The sequence below is a fragment of the Rhinoderma darwinii genome, chromosome 6 (genome assembly GCF_050947455.1).
Source record: "Rhinoderma darwinii isolate aRhiDar2 chromosome 6, aRhiDar2.hap1, whole genome shotgun sequence".
NCBI classification, from domain to species: Eukaryota; Metazoa; Chordata; class Amphibia; order Anura; family Rhinodermatidae; genus Rhinoderma; species Rhinoderma darwinii.
In genome coordinates this window covers 127,307,567-127,332,124 of record NC_134692.1, presented here as the reverse complement: position 1 = coordinate 127,332,124, position 24,558 = coordinate 127,307,567, and the positions used below count along the sequence as shown (strand labels likewise).

General features: G+C 43.1%; 2 protein-coding genes across 6 annotated transcripts in view; one reads left to right on the top strand and one right to left on the bottom strand.

The window, feature by feature from the left end:
• TSR3 (TSR3 ribosome maturation factor) overlaps positions 1 to 9,292 on the bottom strand; it is a 14,512-nt gene extending 5,220 nt beyond the window's left edge. The window contains exons 1-3 of one of the 4 annotated variants that reach the window (XM_075830318.1): positions 9,027 to 9,292; positions 6,091 to 6,217; positions 4,507 to 4,723 (exon numbers count right to left, since the gene is read on the bottom strand). In XM_075830318.1, the coding sequence (XP_075686433.1) occupies positions 4,507 to 4,723; positions 6,091 to 6,205 (332 nt within the window). In that variant the 5' untranslated portion in view covers positions 6,206 to 6,217; positions 9,027 to 9,292. The other 3 variants (XM_075830320.1, XM_075830319.1, XM_075830321.1) reach the window with 3 other exon arrangements.
• Positions 9,293 to 23,680, top strand: GNPTG (N-acetylglucosamine-1-phosphate transferase subunit gamma). 2 transcript variants are annotated; one of them, XM_075830323.1, is made up of 11 exons: positions 9,293 to 9,381; positions 10,897 to 10,951; positions 12,058 to 12,125; positions 12,852 to 12,906; positions 13,896 to 13,979; positions 20,283 to 20,376; positions 20,767 to 20,881; positions 21,140 to 21,222; positions 21,361 to 21,486; positions 22,202 to 22,280; positions 23,415 to 23,680. In XM_075830323.1, exons 1-11 carry the CDS (start codon positions 9,348 to 9,350, stop codon positions 23,519 to 23,521), a joined length of 900 nt encoding a protein of 299 aa, XP_075686438.1. In that variant the 5' UTR covers positions 9,293 to 9,347; the 3' UTR covers positions 23,522 to 23,680. The 2 variants fall into 2 exon arrangements, with proteins under 2 accessions (XP_075686438.1, XP_075686439.1); XM_075830324.1 differs by lacking the exon at positions 13,896 to 13,979.
• The last annotated feature ends 878 nt before the right edge of the window (positions 23,681 to 24,558 follow it).

Genomic DNA, 24,558 nt, shown 5'->3' with positions numbered 1-24,558 from the left:
AAGAGAAGTGGATGATACTTCTCATCAGAACGCCCAGCTAGTAAAAGTAGTAAACACACCCCGATGTACGCACATAATACACGCCCACTTGTACTTTTACTTTAAACACGCCCAGTTGGACTTTTGCAAGCCTCATTTGCATAAATACAAAAATGGTCATAACTTGGCCAAAAATGCTCGTTTTTTAAAAATAAAAACGTTACTGTAATCTACATTGCAGCGCCGAACTGCTGCAATAGCAGATAGGGGTTGCAAAATCTGGTGACAGAGCCTCTTTAAATAGTCGGGATCGACGTTATCTCGAACCCCGGCCGTTACAGTGTGAGTCCAGCATCACCGCTGGGTTCTTGCTGTTTATCGCACGGGCACAGCTCCTGTGCCCACACAATCAACATGTACTGCATTAAAGGGCTTGTCTTGTGAAGAAACTCCTTTCCATATTTCCTATTAGGGCATGGATGTTATAAACCCTCTAGTGGACCCTGCCTGTCCATCTATTCATTTACTACATACATTAAATGTATGACCAGCTACAGCTACGCCTGGCAGAAGCTGCTGATCACTTGGGGTTTCTGAAGCTGAACATGCGGCGATCACCTGATCATCGCGCTAGCTTCAATTTAAAAAGGGGCTGTCTTTATGATGGACCCTCTTAACCCCTTAATGACCAGCCTATTTTAAACCTTAATGACCAAGCTATTTTTTACGTTTTTCAATCGTCGCATTCCAAGAGCTATAACTTTTTTATTTTTGCGTCGACATCGCTGTATAAGGTCTTGTTTTTTGCGGGACAAGTTGTATTTTTTATTAGCACCATTTAGGGGGACATATTATTTATTGATTAACTTTTATTAACTTTTTTTGGGGGGGGGGGAATAGAAAAATATCTGAAATTTCGCCACCCTTTTTTGCGTCCTAAATCTACACCGTTTACCGTGTGGTATAAATAACACAATAACTTTATTCAGCGGGTTGTTACGATTGCAACGATACCAAATTTGTATCGTTTTTGTATGTTTTACACAGTAAAAACGCTTTTTTTTTCAAAATTATTTGTTTTTGTGTCTCCAAATTTGAAGAGCCGTAACGTTTTTATTTTTTCGCCGATGCGGTCGTATGAGGGCATATTTTTTTTTTGCGGGAAGACTTGTAGTTTTTATTGGTACCATTTTGGAGTAGGTGCAACTTTTTGATCACATTTTTTTAAAGTCAGGATTTTTTATTTAATTTTTTTACGGCGTTCACCGTGCGGGTTAAGTAATGTAATAGCTTTATAGTCGGGGTCGTTACGGACGCGGCGATACCAAATATGTGTAACTTTTTTACTTTATTTTGTTTTTTTTAATAGTAAAGCAGTTTGTAAGGGGAAAAAGTGGGTTTTTCATTTTTTTTTTTTATTACCTTCACTAGGGGACTTTAATATGCGATTCTGCGATCGCTATTATAATACACTGCAATACTTTTGTATTGCAGTGTATTACTGCCTGTCCATTTAAAACGGACAGGCATCTGCTAGGTCATGCCTGCGGCATGATCTAGCAGGCATTCATTACAGGCAGACCTGGGGGCCTTTATTAGGCCCCCGGCTGCCATCGGAGACGCAGACACTCGGCGGGTGTCAGTGGGATGAGGGGGAGCTCCCTCCCTCTCTCCAAAACCACTCAGATGCGGTGCTCGCTATTGAGCACCGCATCTGAGGGGTTAAACGGGTGAGATCGATACTAATATCGATCTCACCCGGCAGAGCAGGGACGCCCCCAGCCCTCAGCTACCTCTGGCAGCTGAGAGCCAGGGAGATTTGACAGCTCCCTGCTCTGTTTACTTATTCCGATGCCGCGACGTAAAAAGTCTATGGCATCGGAATAAGGCCCGTTAGTGACCGATCTAAAAACACTATGGGCCGGTCACTAAAGGGTTAATTCCAAACTTTCTTTATGTGGTACTATAAACCTCCAATATATTAACTATAAAGACTTTGGGCTCAGGAATCAGGCAGAAGAATACTGCCACCTAGTGGTTAACTCTAATTTATCTCAGTACTTGTTTTGCTTGGTGTCAATTCCCCCTCACAATAATAATAATAATCATCTTTATTTATATAGCGCCAACATATTCCGCAGCACTTTACAATTCAGAGGGAACATGTACAGACAATATCAGACATTACATAGTGAGAAAACTAATTTACAATACAAACAAGTGAGGCCGCTGCTCACAAGAGCTTACAATCTATGAGGAAATAGGAGTCGCAAGTGTAAAAGAATGCTTGTGAAGTACAATGGTCCCGCCATCTTTTTATAAACATAGGATATACATAAAGCTATAAATGAGCCAATCACCAGTCAGTATCTGTATGACAGACATGAAGTGCATTAGGCTGCAAGGAGTGAGGGGTACACGGCTGAATGAGGGGGTTCAGGTGCTGATGACTAATGTAAAAGGGGGTCCAGGGAAAGGAGTCAGATTAGGGAAGGTCATAGGTCGGTATTTAGCAGCGCAGGACGGGTCAAGAGTTGGTTTTTTCAGGAATGGGTTTATAACATGTTTAAAAGAGGAGGGAAACAGAGATATAGAGAGAGGTTAAATATTTTAGTCAGGTGACTAGTGACAGCCGGGGGGAGGGGGTGTGGTGGGGGGTGGGGTCACTAGGGCAGGTAGTAGGGCAAGAAGGAAGGAAGGAGCCTGGAGACGACGACTTCTGTTATTGGGTCAAATGCTGAAAAAAAAAAAAAGAAGAAGTGCGGGAGGGAAGGGGATCGATGTTACTCGGGGACCGGGAGATAATATCATGCCGGATGTTGTCAATTTTAACCCCTTGCCGCAGAATCACGTACATGCACGGCATAGAACGCAGCCATTAGTGCATTCCACCGTGCATGTACGTGATGAAGATCGTGCGCGCATAGAAGCTATGCCCGCATGATCGCCGCGGGAGCCCGGCTGTGACTGACAGAAACCTCCAATCCTGGCCATTTAACTGCCACGGTCAATAGCAACCACGACATTTAAGATGTTTGACAGAGTAAGTAGACTAAGTATACCAATGCGTTATATAAGCGATCAGACGATCGCATGGTAAAGTCCTCTAGTGGGACTAATAAAAAAAAAGTGGTTTTATTTACTAGAAGTGCAAAAAAACACAAAACACACACATATACGGTATCACCGCGATCGTAATGACCCGAGTAATAAAGTTAATGCATTAAATAAACTGCCGGGTGAACGCGATACAAAAAAAAAACACACACACAAATCAACGGCAAAAATTTTTTTTGCCATTCCCCTCGACCAAAAAATTGATTCAAAGTTAATCAATAAGTCCCCCAAAATGATAACAATGAAAACTACATCTCGCCCCGCAAAAAACAAGTCCTGAAAAGGCAACATTGACATTCAAAATAAAAAATGACGGCTTCTTTAAAAGTGTTTTAATTGTGCAAAAGTAGTAAAACATTAAAAAAAATATACATATTTGGTATCTCCGTAATCGTACTGACCCATAGAATAAAGTTAACATGTTATTTACACCGCATAGTAAACGGCGTCAATTTAAAACGCGAAAAACAATGCTGGAATAGATCGGTTTTTTTATTAATTCCTTCCCTAATAAATGAATAAAAGATAAGAAATATAATATATACACCCAAAAATTGTGCAATTGAAAAATACAACTTTTCCTGCAAAAAACAAGCCCTCATATCGACAAAAGAATAAAAAAAAAAGTTATGACTCTTGGAAGGCGGGGATGAAAAAATGAAAAAAGAATGCTTGGTAGACCTAGTCCGAAATAGACCTGGTCCTTAAGGGGTTAAAATAAGTGGCCAGGTCTTCAGCACCGAGATCTGTGATTGGCGTCTGCACTTTAGGACCTAGGCTTCATGCACACGACCGTGCCCGTAATTACGCGGACGGCCACGGACAGCCGGCCATGCGCCCATTATAAAGTATAGGAGCACGGTCTGTAACATGAAAAAAATAGGACATGTCCTATTTTTTCGGCAGGTTTCTACGACACGGACACCTTCCCGTAGACATACGACAAGGTGTCCATCGGCCATAGAAATGAGTGGGCCTGTAATTACGGGCGATTTCACGGCCGCCTGCATGGGGCCTAAGGAAAAGTAGCAAAGAGGCGTTTTGGATTATTAGATAGTGCGGAGGTGCATTCTTGAGAGTGTTATTGTAAAGTTTGGCAGCCAGATTGGGACAGGCGAGGGAAGAGATCAGGGACAATGAGGACTGTCTAGGATTTGCTGAGTGTTGATGTCATGTAGATTTCTGTATGTCTGAGACCTGAAGAGGCAGAGAAGTTTTGATAGAAAAAGGACGCGGTCAGAGAGCAGAGTTAATAAAGTCAGACACTAAGCAGAGACGGAAGACGACCAGGTCAAGCGAATATCAGATATAAACTCTAAAACTAGTTTAGTGTAAATTCCGCCTGTGTCATTCCACTTTATAAAAGGGAGGAAAACGGATGTGTATGAATAGGTGTCGTGTAGAACTTACTTGTCGGCGGGTGAAACATACATCGTCCCCATAGGACTTAGGATTAGACCATTGAACCTCTGGTTTATGCGAAGGGTCCTGACCAGACCTTTCCGGACCAACTTTCGGCCTGTACATCTCTTGGGGTCACAATGCCCCAGCTCCCACATTGCCAGGGCACATGGAAGCTTCACCTTGGTCTCTCCGTCCTCTCCTGCTGTGTCCCCCTGAATACTGGCTTCATTGGGCAAATAAGAAAACATAAAGAGGGACTTTAACAACTGGGGTGCAACGTTAATAGGATTTAAAAAAAATAATCATTGGATCAAAACAAATGTATAAAAATCTAGGACCCCTGTATAAGGGCTGGTGTACAAGGTCATATCTGTAGCCTTGTTACTTTGGCACTAGGCGGCCCTGGTACATGTCGCTGTATGGCATTACTATGTACTACATGGCAGCATTATGTGGCCACTTTATTGTACTGTTTTTTAGCACGGTTAGGTGGTATAATTTTGGTGCTATATGGCATTGTTATTGGGGCTATATTATGGCAGTATTATTTTGTTCAGCACGGTTAGGTGGTATTATATACATGCTATATGGTGCAGTTATTGGGGCTACATTATGGTAGTATTAGGCTTAATTCACACTACCGTCAGAAACTCCATGCAGAGCCTCCTCCGGCAGTTCCGTCACATTTGTCAGCAATAATAGTGCAGAATTTCCCTCTTTTTCCCCTCAAAACAACAGACACTGACGGAAGCTATTATAAGTCAATGGGGTCTGTCAGACGCGTTTGGGGTCTGTCGCACAATGGACTCGTCACTCCGCCGCCCATTCATTTCAATGGGAGTCGGACTCTTCTTTTTCCCGCTAGCTGATTTTTTCAGCTAGTGGGAAAAAGAAGCGTCCTGCCCGATCTACGGGCGGATTCTGCCCGAACCTCCCATTGAAGTCATTGGGAGGAGGAATCTTCCTGCCGACAGTAGGAATAATTCTGCGTCGGATTTTGCAAAATCCACTGTGTGAACGGACACGAAGGCTCTATTCACACTTTATTTAAGCCCTCTATCGGAGGTATACGAGGAATATTTCCCGACATAAACCGGTGGCTTAAGACTCTGATGCCTGCCACCACTGTATAGACATACAGCTGCAGACATTGCCCATAGACTTCCATTGTAAAAAACGTATAATGCGCGGGATACATTTATAAATAGAAGTCTATGAGCCCGTCTTCAGCCAACATCGTATATCCGAGCAGAGCCGAACTTATCCCATTACAGCCAAAGGGGCACAGAACTCGGCTAAGTGCTTCTGCCCCTATTTGTCATAAATCAGTCGGGGTCTCAGCACCCGGACCCCACCAAACAAAACTTTCGACATGTCAGAAGTTTTATGAAATTAAAGGGGGGACTAATATTTTGCGTAGCTCACAGTTTGTCTTAATCATTTTTGGGACCGTACCCGCTTATCCCATTACTTGGTGTATAGTCACTGTGGGTGATCTTACATCATCCATATTACATTGCAGGATTTCATACATTATTTTCCTCTGTGCCCACATTACAGAATAATATCACCACTAGGTAGAGAAATTACCATCTAGCGCTTCGTGCACCTCGCAGGTAAAGCTCTCCAGACTCTTGGACGGTCTCTTAAACCTGGATTCTTTGTGTTTGGGTCTACAATCCTTCTGCGGCTTCTTTCGCCCCATGACGACTCACAGCTGGAAGACAAAAGCGTCACGGTCATTGAAAATCCGAATGTATGGGGGACAGATCCAATCAGACAAAGCGAAGACTTTCCTCCGACGCGTCACCACCGTCATTCCTCTACACCAGCGCTCCTCAACCTGCAACTCTTCAAATGTAGTGAAACTACAACTCTCAGCATGCTCCAATAGCCACAAGCTGTCAGGCTATGATGGAATTTTAACCCCGTATCGGGGTCTTCCTCAGTCAACCCCTACTAAAGAGGCTGGAGGTCACTGTGGTCAAGACCATAAAGGTGAATAAATATTAGATATGGCCTAAAATAAAATGTCAATTAATTGTAACCTTATGACCGATTCTCAATTTTAATCTTAATTTTCTTATTTTTTTTAAAAAATACAAAGACACAATTCAAATCAATTATTTTCTTGACATGAAAAAGTTGGGGGCGCTCCCCTCAGGTATACACCAGACCCATCACGGAGAGTCCGCAGGGTTCTTTGATCGCTGCTACCGTACAGTACAATATTTTTAGTGCCGTTTTGGCGAATAGGAGAGCGGGCCACTCTATGCTGCCGCTACATACTCCGATGACTGATCTGCTTTAAATCATGCATGGGTTTTCCATGCATGTGGTACTACAAGTCCCAGCATGCACTGTCATTCAAAGACAGTCTACGTATAACGCAAGACACACCAGCCCGACAGAGGCCATAAGGACACTCTTGTGGCCTCGTGAAGCCCCACGGACACGTTTAGCCTGTACTTAGGGAGCTTTTCAAACGTACGCGCTAAACGTAGAGTAAAACCGTGATGTGAAAAGGCCCTTCCGCTGACGGACTTATCCAAGTTACAGACTTTGGTCCCAGCTAAAATGAAGACGCCGGGCAGAGCAGATTACCCGATCTGTATGAAGGTGCAGCTCCATGTTGACTGCATGTTGGTAAATCCAACACAAAGTCGGGGACAGCGCTCAGTCGCAAAGGATTATGGGAGAAAAAAATATAGTTAAATCCAAACACGCACGACGGATTAAACTAAATTCTTTCACCATTAATCTTTGAGGATGGGAGCGATCACAGACATGGCAATGGAATTAGTGAGTCAGACCGAACCCACGAGATGACAACCAGCGGGGATCACTCAAGAAGGCGCCACCTGGATTTCATTTTTCTGCATATCGGTAAACGTGTAGATTGTGCGGTGCGTCTGCTTGTTTTTTTTTTCCTCTCCTGACACGGGGCAAAACTTCAAAATCATGCCCACTTAAATTGGCAAATTAATTTGATTAAATCGTCCGGCCGTATTACAAGGATCATTTTTTCCTTTCTTTAAGGGCGGATTCAGACGAACGTGTTTTGCGTCCGTGCAGCCCGCGTGGTTTTCACGTGGCTCGCACGGACCTATACAAGTCTATGGGGGCAGTGCAGACCGTCCATGAGTTTTGCGCAGCGTGAGTCCGCTGAAAAAAAATGTAAGCGTTTTTCGCACATCAGCGCAGTCAATGGGTGCGTGAAAATCACGCATGCCACATGGAAGCACTTCCGTGGGACGAGCGTTATTCGCGCAAAAACAGTAAAAGAATGAATGTAAACAGAAAAGCACCACGTGCTTTTCTGTTAACAAACATCCAAACGGAGTGTCATAATGATGGCGGCTGGGCGAAAAGCACGCAGCCGCGCATCAATATGAACATGACACACGGAGCTGTCAAGTGCCTTTTGCGCACGCAAAATGCTGCGGTTTTTGCGTGCGCAAAACGCACACGCTCGTCTGAATCTGGCCTAATGGTGACAGCGGGTTTTTTTTGGGGGGGGGAGGGGGTGTTTTAAATTTTCCTACAGCCCTCGACAGCCCCTCCAAATGCTGATACCAAAATTCTATTTCTCTTTTAATTTCCCTTAATTATTGCAAATTTTGAAAATCCTAATATCAAGATCTACATTGCTGCCAATGAATGGAAACATTCTTCTTACATCCAGAGGCTGTAAACCCTGCAGACTAAGGGCCTGTTCACATCACGGTTGCCCATCCGAGATCAATGGTGAGGGAAACGGAAGTTTCCGTTTGCCTTTCCGTTGAGGGGTTAACTTGACGAAAGCCTCTGACGGAACCCCTCAACGCTGATGTGAACAGGCCCTTAGTAGCGCTCCCAGATGTGGGTTTGCTACAATGTATCCAGTCTGGACACTAACTCAGGCTGCTACATTTTACGTAGACTGATTCACATCTCCTGCACTGAGCCATTGAAGCAAACTTCTGATGTATTTAGCTCACAGAGGATTGTCCAGACAGAATACAATTGTAGCAAACCCTCAGCTGTGAGAAGTAACATGCTGGGTTTAGATCGGCATCCATTTTTCTATTCCGTCAAAGAATCTATCGCATGGGGGACACAAACAGCACCCACTGACTCCATTCACAAAAAATATCAGCGCACATTTTCTGCGTGTTCGTTATTCTCCAGGATTATGCATGGAAATAACGCAGATCAATGGGGCTAATCCTCGCGCAGACCCACCAGCAACATCCGTGCCAGTCTCAGTTTTCTGCCATGGATTCTTTGTAAAACCCTGAACGTGTGAATACAGCCTTAGGACTGTACGGGTTTTTGGCTTCAGGACATAAGGTATCCATTCACTGGCAGCAAGCAGACATTTTGTAAATGGCGAGAACTAGAAACATGAAATATATTAGAAAGTTAGCGAATTGTAGAATATACAGTGATTAAACGTCTAGATGCTTTATAATCACAACTATGACAGTGGAAGTCTCCGGCACCAGTACGGCCCCCTCTGCCCTCCATTACATCCACCATCTCACCTCTCCGAACCTCTTCTCACGTGTTCTCTACAACAATAATTATTAGCTTCACGTCTCCACCTCACCAGGATTTGTCCTCACTGTATATTACCGCCGATACCCCTTATTACAGTATATATTTATACTTGTCCGCAAATACACGGAGCATAACGGGCTTTCATATCGGTGATATATAGCTGGGGACTGAGAGCGGCGCCGCGGTAAAGAACTGCCCTCCCGCTTCACAACACATGACATTTCTAGACGTCACTCGTAAAATCTTTCCGTGTGTGCTTTGCGGCTCCAGTTCCGGGTAGTGGAGAAGTCATGTGACTGTACACCATGGCGGCCTGGTTGTGGCTACTCTTGTATTTTGGTGAGGAGATTGGTATATACCTCGTCACTATCATCAAACTACAAATCCCAGCACTCCTGACAGCGGCATTCTATGTGATGTAGTTCCGATGTATTCTGGGACTTGTAGTTCCAACAGTAATGTCAGAGAATTCTGGGATTTGTAGTGCAATTCTATTCTGTGACTTTAACGATAATATAAAAGTATTGTGGGACTTGTAATTCTACAATATTAAGAGGGAATTGTGGCACTTCTAGAATTGACACCCAGATATTCTGGGACTTGTAGTCCAAATAGTTGAACAGTATTGCCAAGGTATTCTGGGAGTTCTGTGTAGTTTCTATGGTAATGCGAGGGTATTCTGGGACTTGTAGTTTCTATGACAGGGTTTTCTGTGTATTTTTTATAGTAAGGACCTGTATTTGCAGTCATTTCTCAGATTTGTGGCTCCGAAATATTGCCAATGTGTTCAAGGACTTGTAGCAGAGAGTCTTAGGCCACGTTCACACGTTCAGGATGTAGGCAGAATCGTGACAGAATCTGCTGACATTGCGCAGTTAATGCAAGTGAATGGGGTATTTTATGCAGCCGGAAAAAAATCTATGCAGATTTTTCAATTGGGCTAAACGTGCGATCCGCTGGCACATCTGACACGTGTGGACAAAAAAATGAGAGTTACAGAAACCTCTGAGTGAAAATCTGCGGTGTCAGAAGTGTTTTTGTTGGAAATCCCCTTTGAATAATAATTCACCATATACAGTTGTCACCGAGCTCTACAATCTGCTATATACATCATATCAATTATACTATAGACTTAAAGGGGTTGTCCGGTTTTAGCAAATTAATGTTTTTGTATAATGAAAAGTTCTATAATTTCCCAATATAATTTCTGTATCGATCGTTCACATTTTTCAAGATCTCTGTTTGCTGTCATTCAATAGGAACATTCATTAGTTCCAGTGGATACCATTCTGTCCTGGTCACATGATGGACGCACAGGTGCTGGGATCGTTACACGACGCAGCTCTGATACACATACTGTAACGATCACTGCACCTGTGCGTCCATCACATGACCAGGACAGAATGGTATCCACTGGAAGTAACTAATGAATGTTCCTATTGAATGACAGCAAACAGAGATCTTGAAAAATGTGACCGATCGATACAGAAAGTATATTGGGAAATTATAGAACTTTTCAAGAAGGTTCCTATGGAATGACAGCAAGCAGAGATCTTGAGGAACTGATACAGAAATTATATTGGAAAATTTTCTTCTACAAAGGTTAACTTTTATTTGCTGGAACTGAACAACCCCTTTCAGTTGCCCATGGCAAATAGATTCCAGCTGCGAAGAATAATAATAATGTTTGTTTTTTAGTAGCTTTATATTCCACAGCGCTTTATAATTGGGATTTTACCCAGAACAGATTAAAACATGACGGCAGCAATCTGATTGGTCGCTCAGGGCAATGTCTGTACTGTCTGAGGTTATATGGTCATTCCATGACTGTCTATATATTATTTTGTCTTTTAGTCTATGATGCTGCAGCCACAAAGATGAAGATTGTGGAGGAGCCCAATACATTTGGGTAGGTGGATATACTCCAGTTTTAGAACTTCCAGCTCCACCTTCCATTAAATGGCTATTCCCATATTAGACATATATGGCAGATCCACAGGATAGTCCATAAATGTCCGATAGCTGCCGGTCCCAGTTATGCCGCCAAATCCAGATGGAGACTGTGTGAAGAGGTGCCCGGGCTTACAGAAATAGCGAAGCACAGAGAGCCGCTAAACCAGGCGGGGACGGGGTCGAGGGACCCCCATCTATTATACATTTTTGGCATATCCTGTGGATCTCATAAACGTGGAAGATGAGGAAACCCATTTAAGGCTGTGATTAGATCTGCGCTACAAATTTGTCATAGAAATACAATAACGGAAATAACTGAAACTACGGATCCGTCAAATGTTGGACACCGACAGATCCCATTGGCTTTAATGGGTTCTCTTGGGTTTCCATCATTTTGCCAGACAAAATAGCGCTTCATGTTGCACTCTTTTGTCCGGTTTATATGACGGAATCCGCGACGGAGGCTCCGACACAGGTGTGAACACAGTCTAACATTGTGTGTATAGTCAGCGAATAGAAGATCTTGCATTGTCGTAATTTAGGTTTATATCCTTTGTTGTAGATTTTTTTTTATTAATCTCTGCAGTGTAGGAAAAATAATCTGTTGCTGCATGGAAACCATGAAAAAACTGCTGTTTACAGATCCAATATTGTTATCATATCTCTATTTAGTACTTTTTAGGTATCAGTTGACCTGGTTTTCTAGGGAGAAACATCATTTTTACTGTCCCTCACCTGGGGATTACAGGCACCCTCCCAGATTTGAGGTTCAGGTGATGTACGCTATATCTGGTGGGGGTAGGACAGTATGTCTCATTAGAGAACCTCCTCCTTCCTCATCTCATGATGCTGATAAATTTAAAGTGACCCTGAGCTGAAAATGCCGCTTTTGCCTAGAAGGAAGACACCCACCCCACCTCTCCAGAGATCTTTGGGGTCTTCATGCAGGTGGCTGAATTCGGGTTTGGTCGACTTTTATCGGATGTGTATAGTCAGCTGTAGTGTTTACCCACGTGTACATGAGCAGGTGGTAATGACGTCTAATATTCATTTTTCTCTAAGGTTGAATAATCCGTTCTTATCGCAAACAAACAAGTTGCAGCCGAGGACAGATCCCTCTCCAGTCTCAGGTAACACGGGTCTAAGGAGAGATTTGGTGCATGACAATTTGAATGTTTTCCCAGGTCTTTACAAATAATCGTGGGGCCCGTTCAGTTATCACCAACCATAGCAACTAGGGGTTTCAGTTAAAGGGGTATTCCCATCTTAGGCTTCGGTCACATCTGCGTCGGGACTCTGTTCATGGGTTCCGTCGGATCTTTCCATCAGGGGGACCCATGAACGGAGTCCAAACTGAAAAAACGAAAAAAAGTCGGTTTCCGTTTGCATCACCATCGATTTCAATGGTGACGGGTCCGGTGCAAATGGTTTCCGTTTGTTTCCGTTGTGTAAGGGTTTCGTCGTTTTGGACAGAATGAATAGCGCAGTCGACTACGGTATTGATTCTGTCAAAACGACGGAACCCTTACACAACGGGGACAAACGGAAACCATTTGCACCGGACCCGTCACCATTGAAATCAATGGTGATGCAAGCGGAAACTTATAGTTTCCATTTGTTTCAGTTTGGATTCCGTTCATGGGTTCCCCTGACTGAAAGCTCCGACAGAACCCATAAACGGAGTCCCGACGCAGGTGTGAACGAAGCCTTAAACATTTATGGCACGTCCATTAGATACCGCTTTAAGAGCAGTAATAGTGTATATGTGACACTGCCCCTTTAAAGATGGACATGGCTGTTTTTAGTGTCTTTTTTTGCTGTTCTGACATTGGATTCATAGTTCCTTTAATTTACAGGACCACCTCATCTTTTCAGGTTGGCTGGAAAGTGTTTCAACTTTGTGGAATCCACGTAAGTAAATAGTAATATTGGCTGCCAGCAGGGGGCAGTAGAACATACATAACCCAGACATATGTGATGATATTGGGGTGCTGAAGTTCCACTTAAAGGGTTGTAAATGGGAAACTGATAGTATTCAATAATAAGATGACTGTGTCAAATTATTTTTTTAAATCAATAATTAAAAGCCCCATCCCGTCAATCACAGTCGGGCGGCAGTAGTTCCGACAGACACCTGGCATAGGGGCTCCATTATATGCGTCGGTGCCGCCCTGCGTAGTCATGTCCTTGTGGCTTTGGCAGCGGATCCTTGGCGAGCCTCTGAATTGGGAGGGGGCATCCTTGATACACGATCCTGATGCCTGCACCCAGTGCCGCTGCAAGACCCGCCAGGAGAAAGAGCTGCTCCATTCACGGTCTGGACACAGAGCTGTTCATATGGTCGCTGCGCGTTGTAAATGTAACTTTGTGAGGAGGCTGAGATTAGTTTTCATGAACTTTACACTTTTTTACAAGCAGATTTTCCTCTTTTATGGGGAGGAGGGGTTTTTGGTGTTTACATTTTTTACACAATTGGGCAGATTTACTTCCTTCTCCCCTCCGTCTATGTGTTCTGCTGACGGTCTTTGGTGACGTGATGTTATGGTGACATCACGTGACCGAGGCAGCAAAATTGTCCGCTGCAGCCACATGATGTAACTTGTCCATGGACATCACTACACAGCATTGTAAACCGAGGACCACAAGTGTGGAAATGAAAAGGATATAAAAATAAAATAAAAAGAATAGGCTTATTTTTCCATAGCGGCACAATAAATGGGTTTCGGTAAAGTCTTTAACTTGTCTATAGGGAACATGGATTAGGGAATAGGATTGTATGATGATTTGTGAAGAAATTCTTCGGGTCTAATACAAATCTAGAATATGTTGTGTTTATGGACCATACTGGGGTGTGTAATCTCCATGTAGTCACCCTGTTATTCTCATCTTCTCCATTCTAGATACAAATACGAGTTCTGTCCTTTTCACAATGTTACTCAGCATGAACAGACCTTCCGGTGGAACGCCTACAGTGGGATTTTAGGGTGAGTGTTAGGATTTATTAAGGGCGCATTAAGGCCTAGTTTAAACAGAGTTCTTTGGCACGGTTTTTGATGCGGAAACCGCGCCAAAAAACGGCAGAAATCGCCTCCTTTTGATTTTAATGGGAGGCATGTCTTTCCACGCGAGCGGAAGAAACCGTTTGCGGGAAAGAAAAGCGATATGTTCTTCAGGCGTTTCCGTCTCTGACCCCCCCATTAACATCAATGGGAGGCAGAGAAAGCGTTTTTTTTGCGGCGCTCAATGGCCGCAACCGTGAAACGCTGCAAAACACGCAGCAAAAAAAAAAACGCGACAAAGAGAGTGCAGGCAGGTCAAAATCTGCCTCAAAATTCCTGAAGGAATTTTTTAGGCAGATATTTCTGCCTGCAGTGAGAACTTACCCTAAGGCCTCATTTACACGAGCGTAATATACGCGCGTGCGACGCGCGTGCTTTTCACGCGTGTCGTACGCACCTATATTACTCTATGGGGCAGTGCAGACAATGCGTGAATTTTGCGCAGCGCGAGTGCGTTGCGTAAAACTCACGACATGTTCTATAATCGTGCGTTTTTCGCGCATCACGCACCCATTGAAGTCAATGGGTGCGTGAAAACCACGCATGCCGCACGGAAGCACTTCCGTGCGAACTGCGTGATTCGCGCAAGAGCTGTCAAAAGGATGAATGTAAACAGAAAAGCACCACGTGCTGTTTACAAACATCCAAACGGAGTGTCAAATTAGAGATGAGCGCACCGAACTTCACCGGGTTCGGTCGAACTCGTTTTGACCGAACCCGGCAAAATTTTTTCCGGTACGCGACGTCAGGAGACAGTCACTGTCCATGGTGCTGAAAGAGTTAAACTGGTTCAGCACCCTGGACAGTGACTTCCGATCACAATATACATGAACGTGTAAAAAAAAAAAAAAGTTCTGACTTACCGATAACTCCCGGCTTCTTCCTCCAGTCTGACCTCCCGGGATGACAATTCAGTCCAAGTGACAGCTGCAGCCAATCACAGGCCAAGCACAGGCTGCAGCAGTCACATGGACTGCCGCGTCATCCAGGGAGGTGGGGCCGGATGACAAGAGAGGGACGCGTCACCAAGGCAACGGCCGGGAGACCGGACTGGAGGAAGCAGGAAGTTCTTGGTAAGTATGAATGTCTTTTTTTTATTCACAGGTTGGTGTATATTGTGATCGGAATTCACTGTCGAGGGTGCTGAAAGAGTTACTGCCGATCAGTGCCTTTTGCGCACGCCAAACGCTGCGTTTTTTTGCCTGCGCAAAACGCACACGCTCGTGTAAATGAGGCCTAAGGCATCATTTACATGACCGTGATATACGTCCGTGCGACGCGCATGCTTTTCACGCGCGTCGCACGGACCTATACAAGTCTATGGGGCAGTGCAGACAGTCCGTGAGTTTTGCGCAGCGTGAGTCCGCTGCGTAAAACTCACAACATGTCCTATATTTCTGCGTTTTTCACACATCACGCACCCATTGAAGTCAATGGGTGCGTGAAAACCACGCAGGTCACACGGAAGCACTTCTGTGCAAACTGCGCGATTCACGCAACAGCTGTGAAACTCTGAATGTAAACAGAAAAGCACCACGTGCTTTTCTGTTTACAAACATCCAAATGGAGTGTCAAAATGATGGCGGCAAAACGCACACGCTCGTGTAAATCAGGCCTAAGACTGTTGTCAGCCCTTCATAGGAATATACAATCATCAGCCAAAACATTAAATCCACTGACTGGTGAAGTGAATCACATTGATGATCTGGTTACTATAGCGCCTAACAAGGGGTGGGGTATATTAGGCAGCAAGTGAATAGTCAATTCTTTATTAAGTTGATGTGCTGGAAGCAGGAAGAATGGGCAAGTTTAGTGTGAGCGACTTTTAGGGTATGTGCCCACGCTGAGTCAAAAACGTCTGAAAATATGGAGCTGTTTTCAAGGGAAAACAGCTCCTGATTTTCAGAAGTTTTTTAAGCCACTCGCAATTTTCGCGGTGTTTTTACGGCCTTTTTTAGAGCTTTTTTTTTTTAAACGGCCGCCTAAAAAACAGCCCATCAGAACAAAGCGCCGTTTTTCCATTGCAATCAATGGGCAGATGTTTGGAGGCGTTCTGCTTCCGATGTTTCGGCCGTGTGAACATACCCTTACAAGGGACAAATCGTGATGGCTAGGCAACTGGGTCAGTGCTACAAAACAGGAGATCTTGTTGGGTGTTCCCAGTATGCAGGGCTTAAAGGAAAACTATCATACACAATATACTTCCGTCATTGAGAGCAGCATAAGGTAGTGATAGATGCACTGATTTCAGTGGTCTGTCACTTATTTGCTTAAGGCCTGATTCACATGAACGTGTTAAACGTCCGTGGGACGGCCGTTGAAACAGCGGCTGTCCCACGGACCTATGTTATTCAATGTGGCCAATCACACAGCCGTTGTTTCAACGGACCGTGTGAAGGGTCCGTGCGAAAATAGGACATGTCCTATCTTTTCACGCATCCCGCCATAGACTCTCAACTATGGTGGATGCGTGACATCGCGTCCCGCAGCGTTGAGCACGGATGCACCTCGGACGTGAAAAACTGAAGTTTTTCATGTCCAAGATGCTCAGCGTTCGTGTGAATCAGGCCTAAGTGAAGTAATTTCTAAGAACTTCCATGAAGAGCCTGCACAGGATCGGCAGAAATGAGTACGGAGTATTCAAGAGCTGCTCCGCCCACTTTCCGCTAGCTCCGCCCACTCTCCACTGATTGACAGATGTTTTTCTATGCACACCATAGGCTGGGTTCACACGACCTATTTTCAGGCGTATACGAGGCGTATTATGCCTCGTTTGACGTCTGAAAATAAGGCTACAATACGTCGGCAAACATCTGTCCATTCATTTGAATGGGTTTGCCGACGTACTGTGCAGACGACCTGTTATTTACGCGTCGTCGTTTGACAGCTGTGAAATGACGACGCGTAAAATGACTGCCTCGTCAAAGAAGTGCAGGACACTTATATACATTATATGCAGGACACTTATATACATTATATGCGGGACACTTATATACATTATATGCGGGACACTTCTATACATTATATGCAGGACACTTATATACATTATATGCGGGACACTTATATACATTATATGCGGGACACTTATATACATTATATGCGGGACACTTCTATACATTATATGCAGGACACTTATATACATTATGCGGGACACTTATATACATTATATGCGGGACACTTATATACATTATATGCGGGACACTTATATACATTATATGCGGGACACTTATATACATTATATGCGGGACACTTATATACATTATATGCGGGACACTTCTATACATTATATGCAGGACACTTATATACATTATATGCAGGACACTTATATACATTATATGCGGGACACTTCTATACATTATATGCAGGACACTTATATACATTATATGCAGGACACTTATATACATTATATGCGGGACACTTCTATACATTATATGCAGGACACTTATATACATTATGCGGGACACTTATATACATTATATGCGGGACACTTATATACATTATATGCGGGACACTTATATACATTATATGCGGGACACTTATATACATTATATGCGGGACACTTATATACATTATATGCGGGACACTTATATACATTATATGCGGGACACTTATATACATTATGCGGGACACTTATATACATTATATGCAGGACACTTATATACATTATATGCGGGACACTTATATACATTATATGCGGGACACTTCTATACATTATATGCAGGGCACTTATATACATTATATGCAGGACACTTATATACATTATGCGGGACACTTATATACATTATATGCGGGACACTTATATACATTATATGCGGGACACTTCTATACATTATATGCGGGACACTTCTATACATTATATGCCGGACACTTATATACAATATATGCGGGACACTTCTATACATTATATGCAGGGCACTTATATACATTATATGCAGGACACTTATATACGTTATATGCGGGACACTTATATACGTTATATGCGGGACACTTCTATACATTATATGCGGGACACTTCTATACATTATATGCGGGACACTTATATACATTATATGCAGGGCACTTATATACATTATATGCGGCACACTTATATACATTATATGCGGGACACTTATATACATTATATGCGGGACACTTATATACATTATATGCGGGACACTTATATACATTATATGCGGGACACTTATATACATTATGCGGGACACTTATATACATTATATGCAGGACACTTATATACATTATATGCGGGACACTTATATACATTATATGCAGGACACTTATATACATTATATGCAGGACACTTATATACATTATATGCGGGACACTTCTATACATTATATGCAGGACACTTATATACATTATATGCAGGACACTTATATACATTATATGCGGGACACTTCTATACATTATATGCAGGACACTTATATACATTATGCGGGACACTTATATACATTATATGCGGGACACTTATATACATTATATGCGGGACACTTCTATACATTATATGCGGGACACTTCTATACATTATATGCGGGACACTTATATACATTATATGCAGGGCACTTATATACATTATATGCGGCACACTTATATACATTATATGCGGGACACTTATATACATTATATGCGGGACACTTATATACATTATATGCGGGACACTTATATACATTATATGCGGGACACTTATATACATTATGCGGGACACTTATATACATTATATGCAGGACACTTATATACATTATATGCAGGACACTTATATACATTATATGCAGGACACTTATATACATTATATGCAGGACACTTATATACATTATATGCGGGACACTTATATACATTATATGCGGGACACTTCTATACATTATATGCGGGACACTTCTATACATTATATGCCGGACACTTATATACATTATATGCGGGACACTTCTATACGTTATATGCAGGGCACTTATATACGTTATATGCGGGACACTTATATACGTTATATGCGGGACACTTATATACGTTATATGCGGGACACTTCTATACATTATATGCGGGACACTTATATACATTATATGCGGGACACTTCTATACATTATATGCGGGACACTTCTATACATTATATGCAGGACACTTATATACATTATATGCAGGACACTTATATACATTATATGCAGGACACTTATATACATTATATGCAGGACACTTATATACATTATATGCAGGACACTTATATACATTATATGCAGGACACTTATATACATTATATGCGGGACACTTATATACATTATATGCGGGACACTTATATACATTATATGCGGGACACTTATATACATTATATGCGGGACACTTCTATACATTATATGCGGGACACTTCTATACATTATATGCGGGACACTTATATACATTATATGCGGGACACTTATATACATTATATGCGGGACACTTATATACATTATATGCGGGACACTTATATACATTATATGCGGGACACTTATATACATTATATGCGGGACACTTATATACATTATATGCGGGACACTTATATACATTATATGCGGGACACTTATATACATTATATGCAGGACACTTCTTTCAGACGTAATTTGAGCCGTACTTCATTGAACTCAATGAAGAGCAGCTCAAAATTTACGGCTGTCAGAGAAGCCTCGCAAAATACGAGGAGCTTTTACGGCTGAAACGAGGCAGCTGTTTTCTCCTGAAAACAGTCTGTCATTTCAGCCGTAAAAGCCTCTCATCGTGTGCACATACCCTAATAGGTAGACCGCATCAGCGGAGAGTGGGCGGCGCTAGCGGCAGTTAATGAATACTCCAGACTCCTCTCTGCCGATGCTGCCCGGGCTCTTCCTGTAAGTTCCTCAGGAACGGCTTCACATTAGCAGTAAAGTCCGCGTCTGTCACTACATTATGCTGCCCTCAGTGACGGCTGCATAATGTGCATGACGAGTTCCCTTTAAAGAATCTGCTGCTAAACTCTTGGTGCCAGATGCCACAGGAGGCCGTCTTCAGAGGTCTTGTGGAGTCCATACCTCGATGGGTCAGAGCTGTTTTGGCAGCACGAGTAGGACTTACATAATATTAGGCAGGTGGTTTTAATGTTTTGGCTGATCGGAGTGTGTATATATATATCAGAGAAAAGCAAGAAAAAAAACGTACCTTTTGGAGAAATTTATGTATGAATGCTCTTTACCTGGATTACTGAATACTGAGGCTACTTCTGTTCCGTTTTAGGATATGGCATGAATGGGAGATCGAGAACAACACATTCACGGGCATGTGGATGAGATCAGGAGATACTTGTGGAAACAAGAACCGACAAACAAAGGTTTACCTGCATTATGTGGGGCTAATTCTGTCACTGCGTCTTACCCATATACTGTGCCACTGATAAGTCTTCATTCACATCTGCGCCAGGGTCCTGTTCTGTCAGAGCTTTCCGTGGGAACGGGACCCTGACTGACACAAACGGAAACCAAAGGTTTCCGTTTCCATCACCATTGATTTCAGTGGTGACGGATCCGGTGCCAATGGTTTCCGTAATAGAAGTTTCTCTTGAGGACTTTATCGCGCTAAACATTGACAGGTGCCTTATTTTGTTTTAATTATTGTCAGCAACCTGATCAATGATCGCAATCTGACGAGACGATTTCCACAGCATTTCAGTGACTGCTATTCTACTCTTTCTATTACCAATGCTGACATATTGTGTCTACAGGTTCATTTGGTCTGTGGAAGGAGCAACAAGTTGGCTGCGGTATCCGAGCCGAGCACATGCGTCTACTCTGTGACATTTGAAACGCCGTTGGTGTGCCACCCGCACTCCCTGCTAGGTACGCTCCTCCTGTTCTGCAGAGTCTCTCATTACGGCCAGAATCACACACGCAGTTTGGGTGCAGTTTTTGGCTCTGTTTTTTTTGAGCCAAAGCCAAAAGTGGATCCAGAACGAAGGAAAGGTATAAAGAGAAGACTGATGCATTTCCTCCTTTTGTATCCACTCCTGTGTTTGGCAAAAAAAAAAAAAACCTGAGCCAAAAACTGCATCAAAAGCGTGTGTGATCATGGCCTTACTGTTGCTCTTGTGGTTGCAGTCTACCCTACCCTCCGAGAAGCACTGAGAAGACAGTGGGATGAAGCTGAACAGTCTTTATATGATGAACTTATTACTGAACAGGTACAGAGCGTATACAAACCCTCACCCTGCCCTTAAGACATGTTGTTTTCAACATTTTGTATGAATGGGAATTTGTCTATGTAATTTATCTCCATGAATATGGGGCAGGTTGTAGTTCTATTGCCTTTCTCTGCACAGGGATACAAGAAACTGCTGCAAGACATGTTTCGGGAAGCTGGATACTTGAAAAAGTCCTCGGAGAATGGAAGTGATGTGAAGCCAAACCAGACTCGGAGGTTAGAATCATTGGAGGAGTGCACCAAGGTATGTACATAGATACTGCTGCAACCCACCACGCTGCGAGCGTTGTTATCGGGACTTATCACTTCGCAAAATAAATCGGACTTGGCGCAGTCACACCTGGTATACTTGCCTTGTGTGCGAATGGTAAAAATATTCTGCAACGCAAGAACTAGAGAAATCCGTTGCAGAATATTTTTCCCATAGGCACAGTGTGGTTTTTCACAACGTCTTTTTACAATGCAATGCAAGTACGCCACGTGTGACTGCACCCTTTGGCTGGGTTCACACACCCTATTTACGGACGTAATTCGGGCGTTTTAGCCTTGAATTACGTCCGAAAATACAGCTCCAAAGCGTCGGCAAACATCTGCCCAGTCATTTGAATGGGCTTTATGATGATCTGGGCCGACGGTCATTTTTTTTACGCACCGCTGTCAAAAGACGGCGCGTAAAAAAGACGCCCGCGTCAAAAAAGTGCCTTTCACTTCTTGAGACGTAATTGGAGCTGTTTTCCATTGACACCATGGAAAAACAGCTCCAATTACAGCCGTAATGGAAGCAGCGAAAAGCGCCTGCACATGCCATTACGTCTGAAATTCCAGAGCTGTTTTCTCCTGAAAACCGCTCCGTAATTTCAGTCGTAACGGAGGCTGCCGTGTGAACATACCCTTATTGTGTGGGTGGCAAGAATTGCACATTTTGGAGTAGATGTATTATTACACTGTTAATCTTTTAGGCTCACAGCGAATTGTCCGAGGAAATAAAGAGACTTCAGGGCATCTTGGAGAGACATGGCATCTCCTATCACACAAATGGTAAGAATAACTCCGAGCCCTCACCACCCAATAAAACGTGAATTGAATTTATGCAATCTGCCTTTAATATTCCATTCCCACAGCTATATTTTTATTCTGCATTACCTTCATAGTACCTCTCCTATACTAAAGCCCCTATTACACCGGCCGATGCAGTGAGCGCTGATCAACGAGACAGCTTGTTGTTCGGTGCTCGTTTGCTCCTGTCGGAGCTATGAATGGGGACGAGTGCTCGTTACTCGAATCGCTCATCCCCATACATTATTATCATGTCGGCAGCACGTCTCCCTATTAGATGTGCTGCCGACAAAGATAATATTTTACTTTTGTAAAACGGTATGATCAGATGATCGAGCGTTTGCTCAATCATCTGCTGATCACTGCCCTGTTTACACAGGGAAATTATCGGCAACGAGCGTTCTATTAATGATTGTTTGCCCGATAACTGCCCAGTGTAAAACCCCCAGAACTTTAAAAGGCCGCCATTCTTAAAAGATTATTTTTTTTTTTTTAACCAAAATTATAGCGGGTGGTCTCTACCTGGTGAGATTTTAGTGTTTCCCCACTTCCCCTCTCACAGCATACATTCTGATAGACTGGCCCTACACTTTAGATAGCTGTCGGTCGAACGATTGTTTGGCCGACAGATATTCCTCCAGACTCCCCCATACACATTCAACTGAATCGAGCATGCATGTATTTTCAATAGGGAGAAAGATGCTGCCAGACTCCTCTGCCAGAAGATTATCTGCTACGGACAAAAGGATAGGGCACGTTCAAATGAAACATGTCCAACCCTTCTCTAGCTGGACATCTTGGCCAATATACATCTAATGTTTATCGGCAGCTAATTACAAAAAATCTGTGGTCTGACTGGCAAGAGCTTCCACTTCTACTTCACATTGATCTGCAGTAAGTGGGCAGATAAACCACTAGTACATGTGAACGTAGCCTTAAAATAGCTAAATGATATGTGCTGAACCAGTGGTTATGAGAATCCTACCTCAAGTCATGAATGGTTATAGAAACTGCAGCTACACGAGACCAGAACAAGCGCCGGTTACATCTCATTAATCCACTAACACTTCTGAAGAATACATGTTAGGTTGAAATATCTATACTTTCCCCTTCCAGGATCATCTAACACTGAACTGCAACCAGCCGGTTTAGGCACAACTACTGCAAGAGGTGAAGAGAAATATCATCCACGTGGAGATGTAGGAGATCGAGATGAACATTAGCAGCGAAGACGCTGGAGGACTGAACACTTGCTTATGTCGTCAGCGGACATTTAGTCATGGTTCATCATCTCTTTGCTTTGTTCTTATTCTAATCCTTATTGCTTTGTTTTCTATTTCTATGATTGTAATTATGCAATGTTAAATACTTTTGTGACACAAGAGTATAGTAGGTGTGATACCTTTATTGGCGAACGAGAAAAATTATATAGGAAGCTTTCAGAGCACACAGGCTTTCTTCAGGCAAGTTTACAATTGAATGACTTAGAAAAATGCACAGCATTTAAGGCTGCGTTCACATCTGCGTCAGGGCTCCATTTCGCTGTTCCGTCAGAACGGAGCCCTGACTGACACCATAGGTTTCCATCACCATTGATTTCAATGGTGATAAATCTGGTGCCAATGGTTTCCGTTTGTCTCAGTTGTGCAAGGGTTCCGTCATTTTGACTGAATCAATAGCGTAGACTACTATGGTATTGATTCCGTCAAAACTACGGAACCCCTGCACAACGGAAACCATTGGCACCGGATCCGTCACCATTGAAATCAAAGGTGATGGAAACCTATGGTTTCCGTTTGTGTCGGTCAGGCCTCCGTTCCGACAGAACGGAGCCCTGGCGCAGTCGTGAACGAAGCCGTTTCAATGACCGGAATAATATCATCCGCTTGAATGCCCACATTTTTCTGTCTGTCATTCTTAAAATGACCCTTCAATATTTGGACCTTTAAATCTGCCAAACTGTGGTCCTGGTTTAGAGAAGTGTTTTATTTTATTGTATCTCTAAAGATTCATCCTGGTTTTGTAGTTTTGGTTTAGTTTCTCCCACTGTAGATGCTTTTATTGATGCCCCTTGTACACAGGGTCATGTACACGACATTGGAGGATGTACAGGAGAACGAGCCAGTGATTTTATAGTCCTGCTGCGTGTTTGGTATCTGGATGGTGTTTGATGATAAGATGTTGGTACAGGTCTTGCATTTTCTACTGTTGCAAGGAAAAGTGTCAGTCTCTTCTCAGGCCTAATTCACACGAGCGTATT

Excerpts from the sequence above, each read along its gene's own strand:
- GNPTG (XM_075830323.1), top strand. The coding sequence starts at position 9,348 with ATGGCGGCCTGGTTGTGGCTACTCTTGTATTTTG. Across the intron at positions 9,382-10,896 it reads GTGGCTACTCTTGTATTTTG|TCTATGATGCTGCAGCCACA; the intron begins GTGAGGAGATTG and ends TTTGTCTTTTAG. Across the intron at positions 20,377-20,766 it reads ACAAGAACCGACAAACAAAG|GTTCATTTGGTCTGTGGAAG; the intron begins GTTTACCTGCAT and ends TTGTGTCTACAG.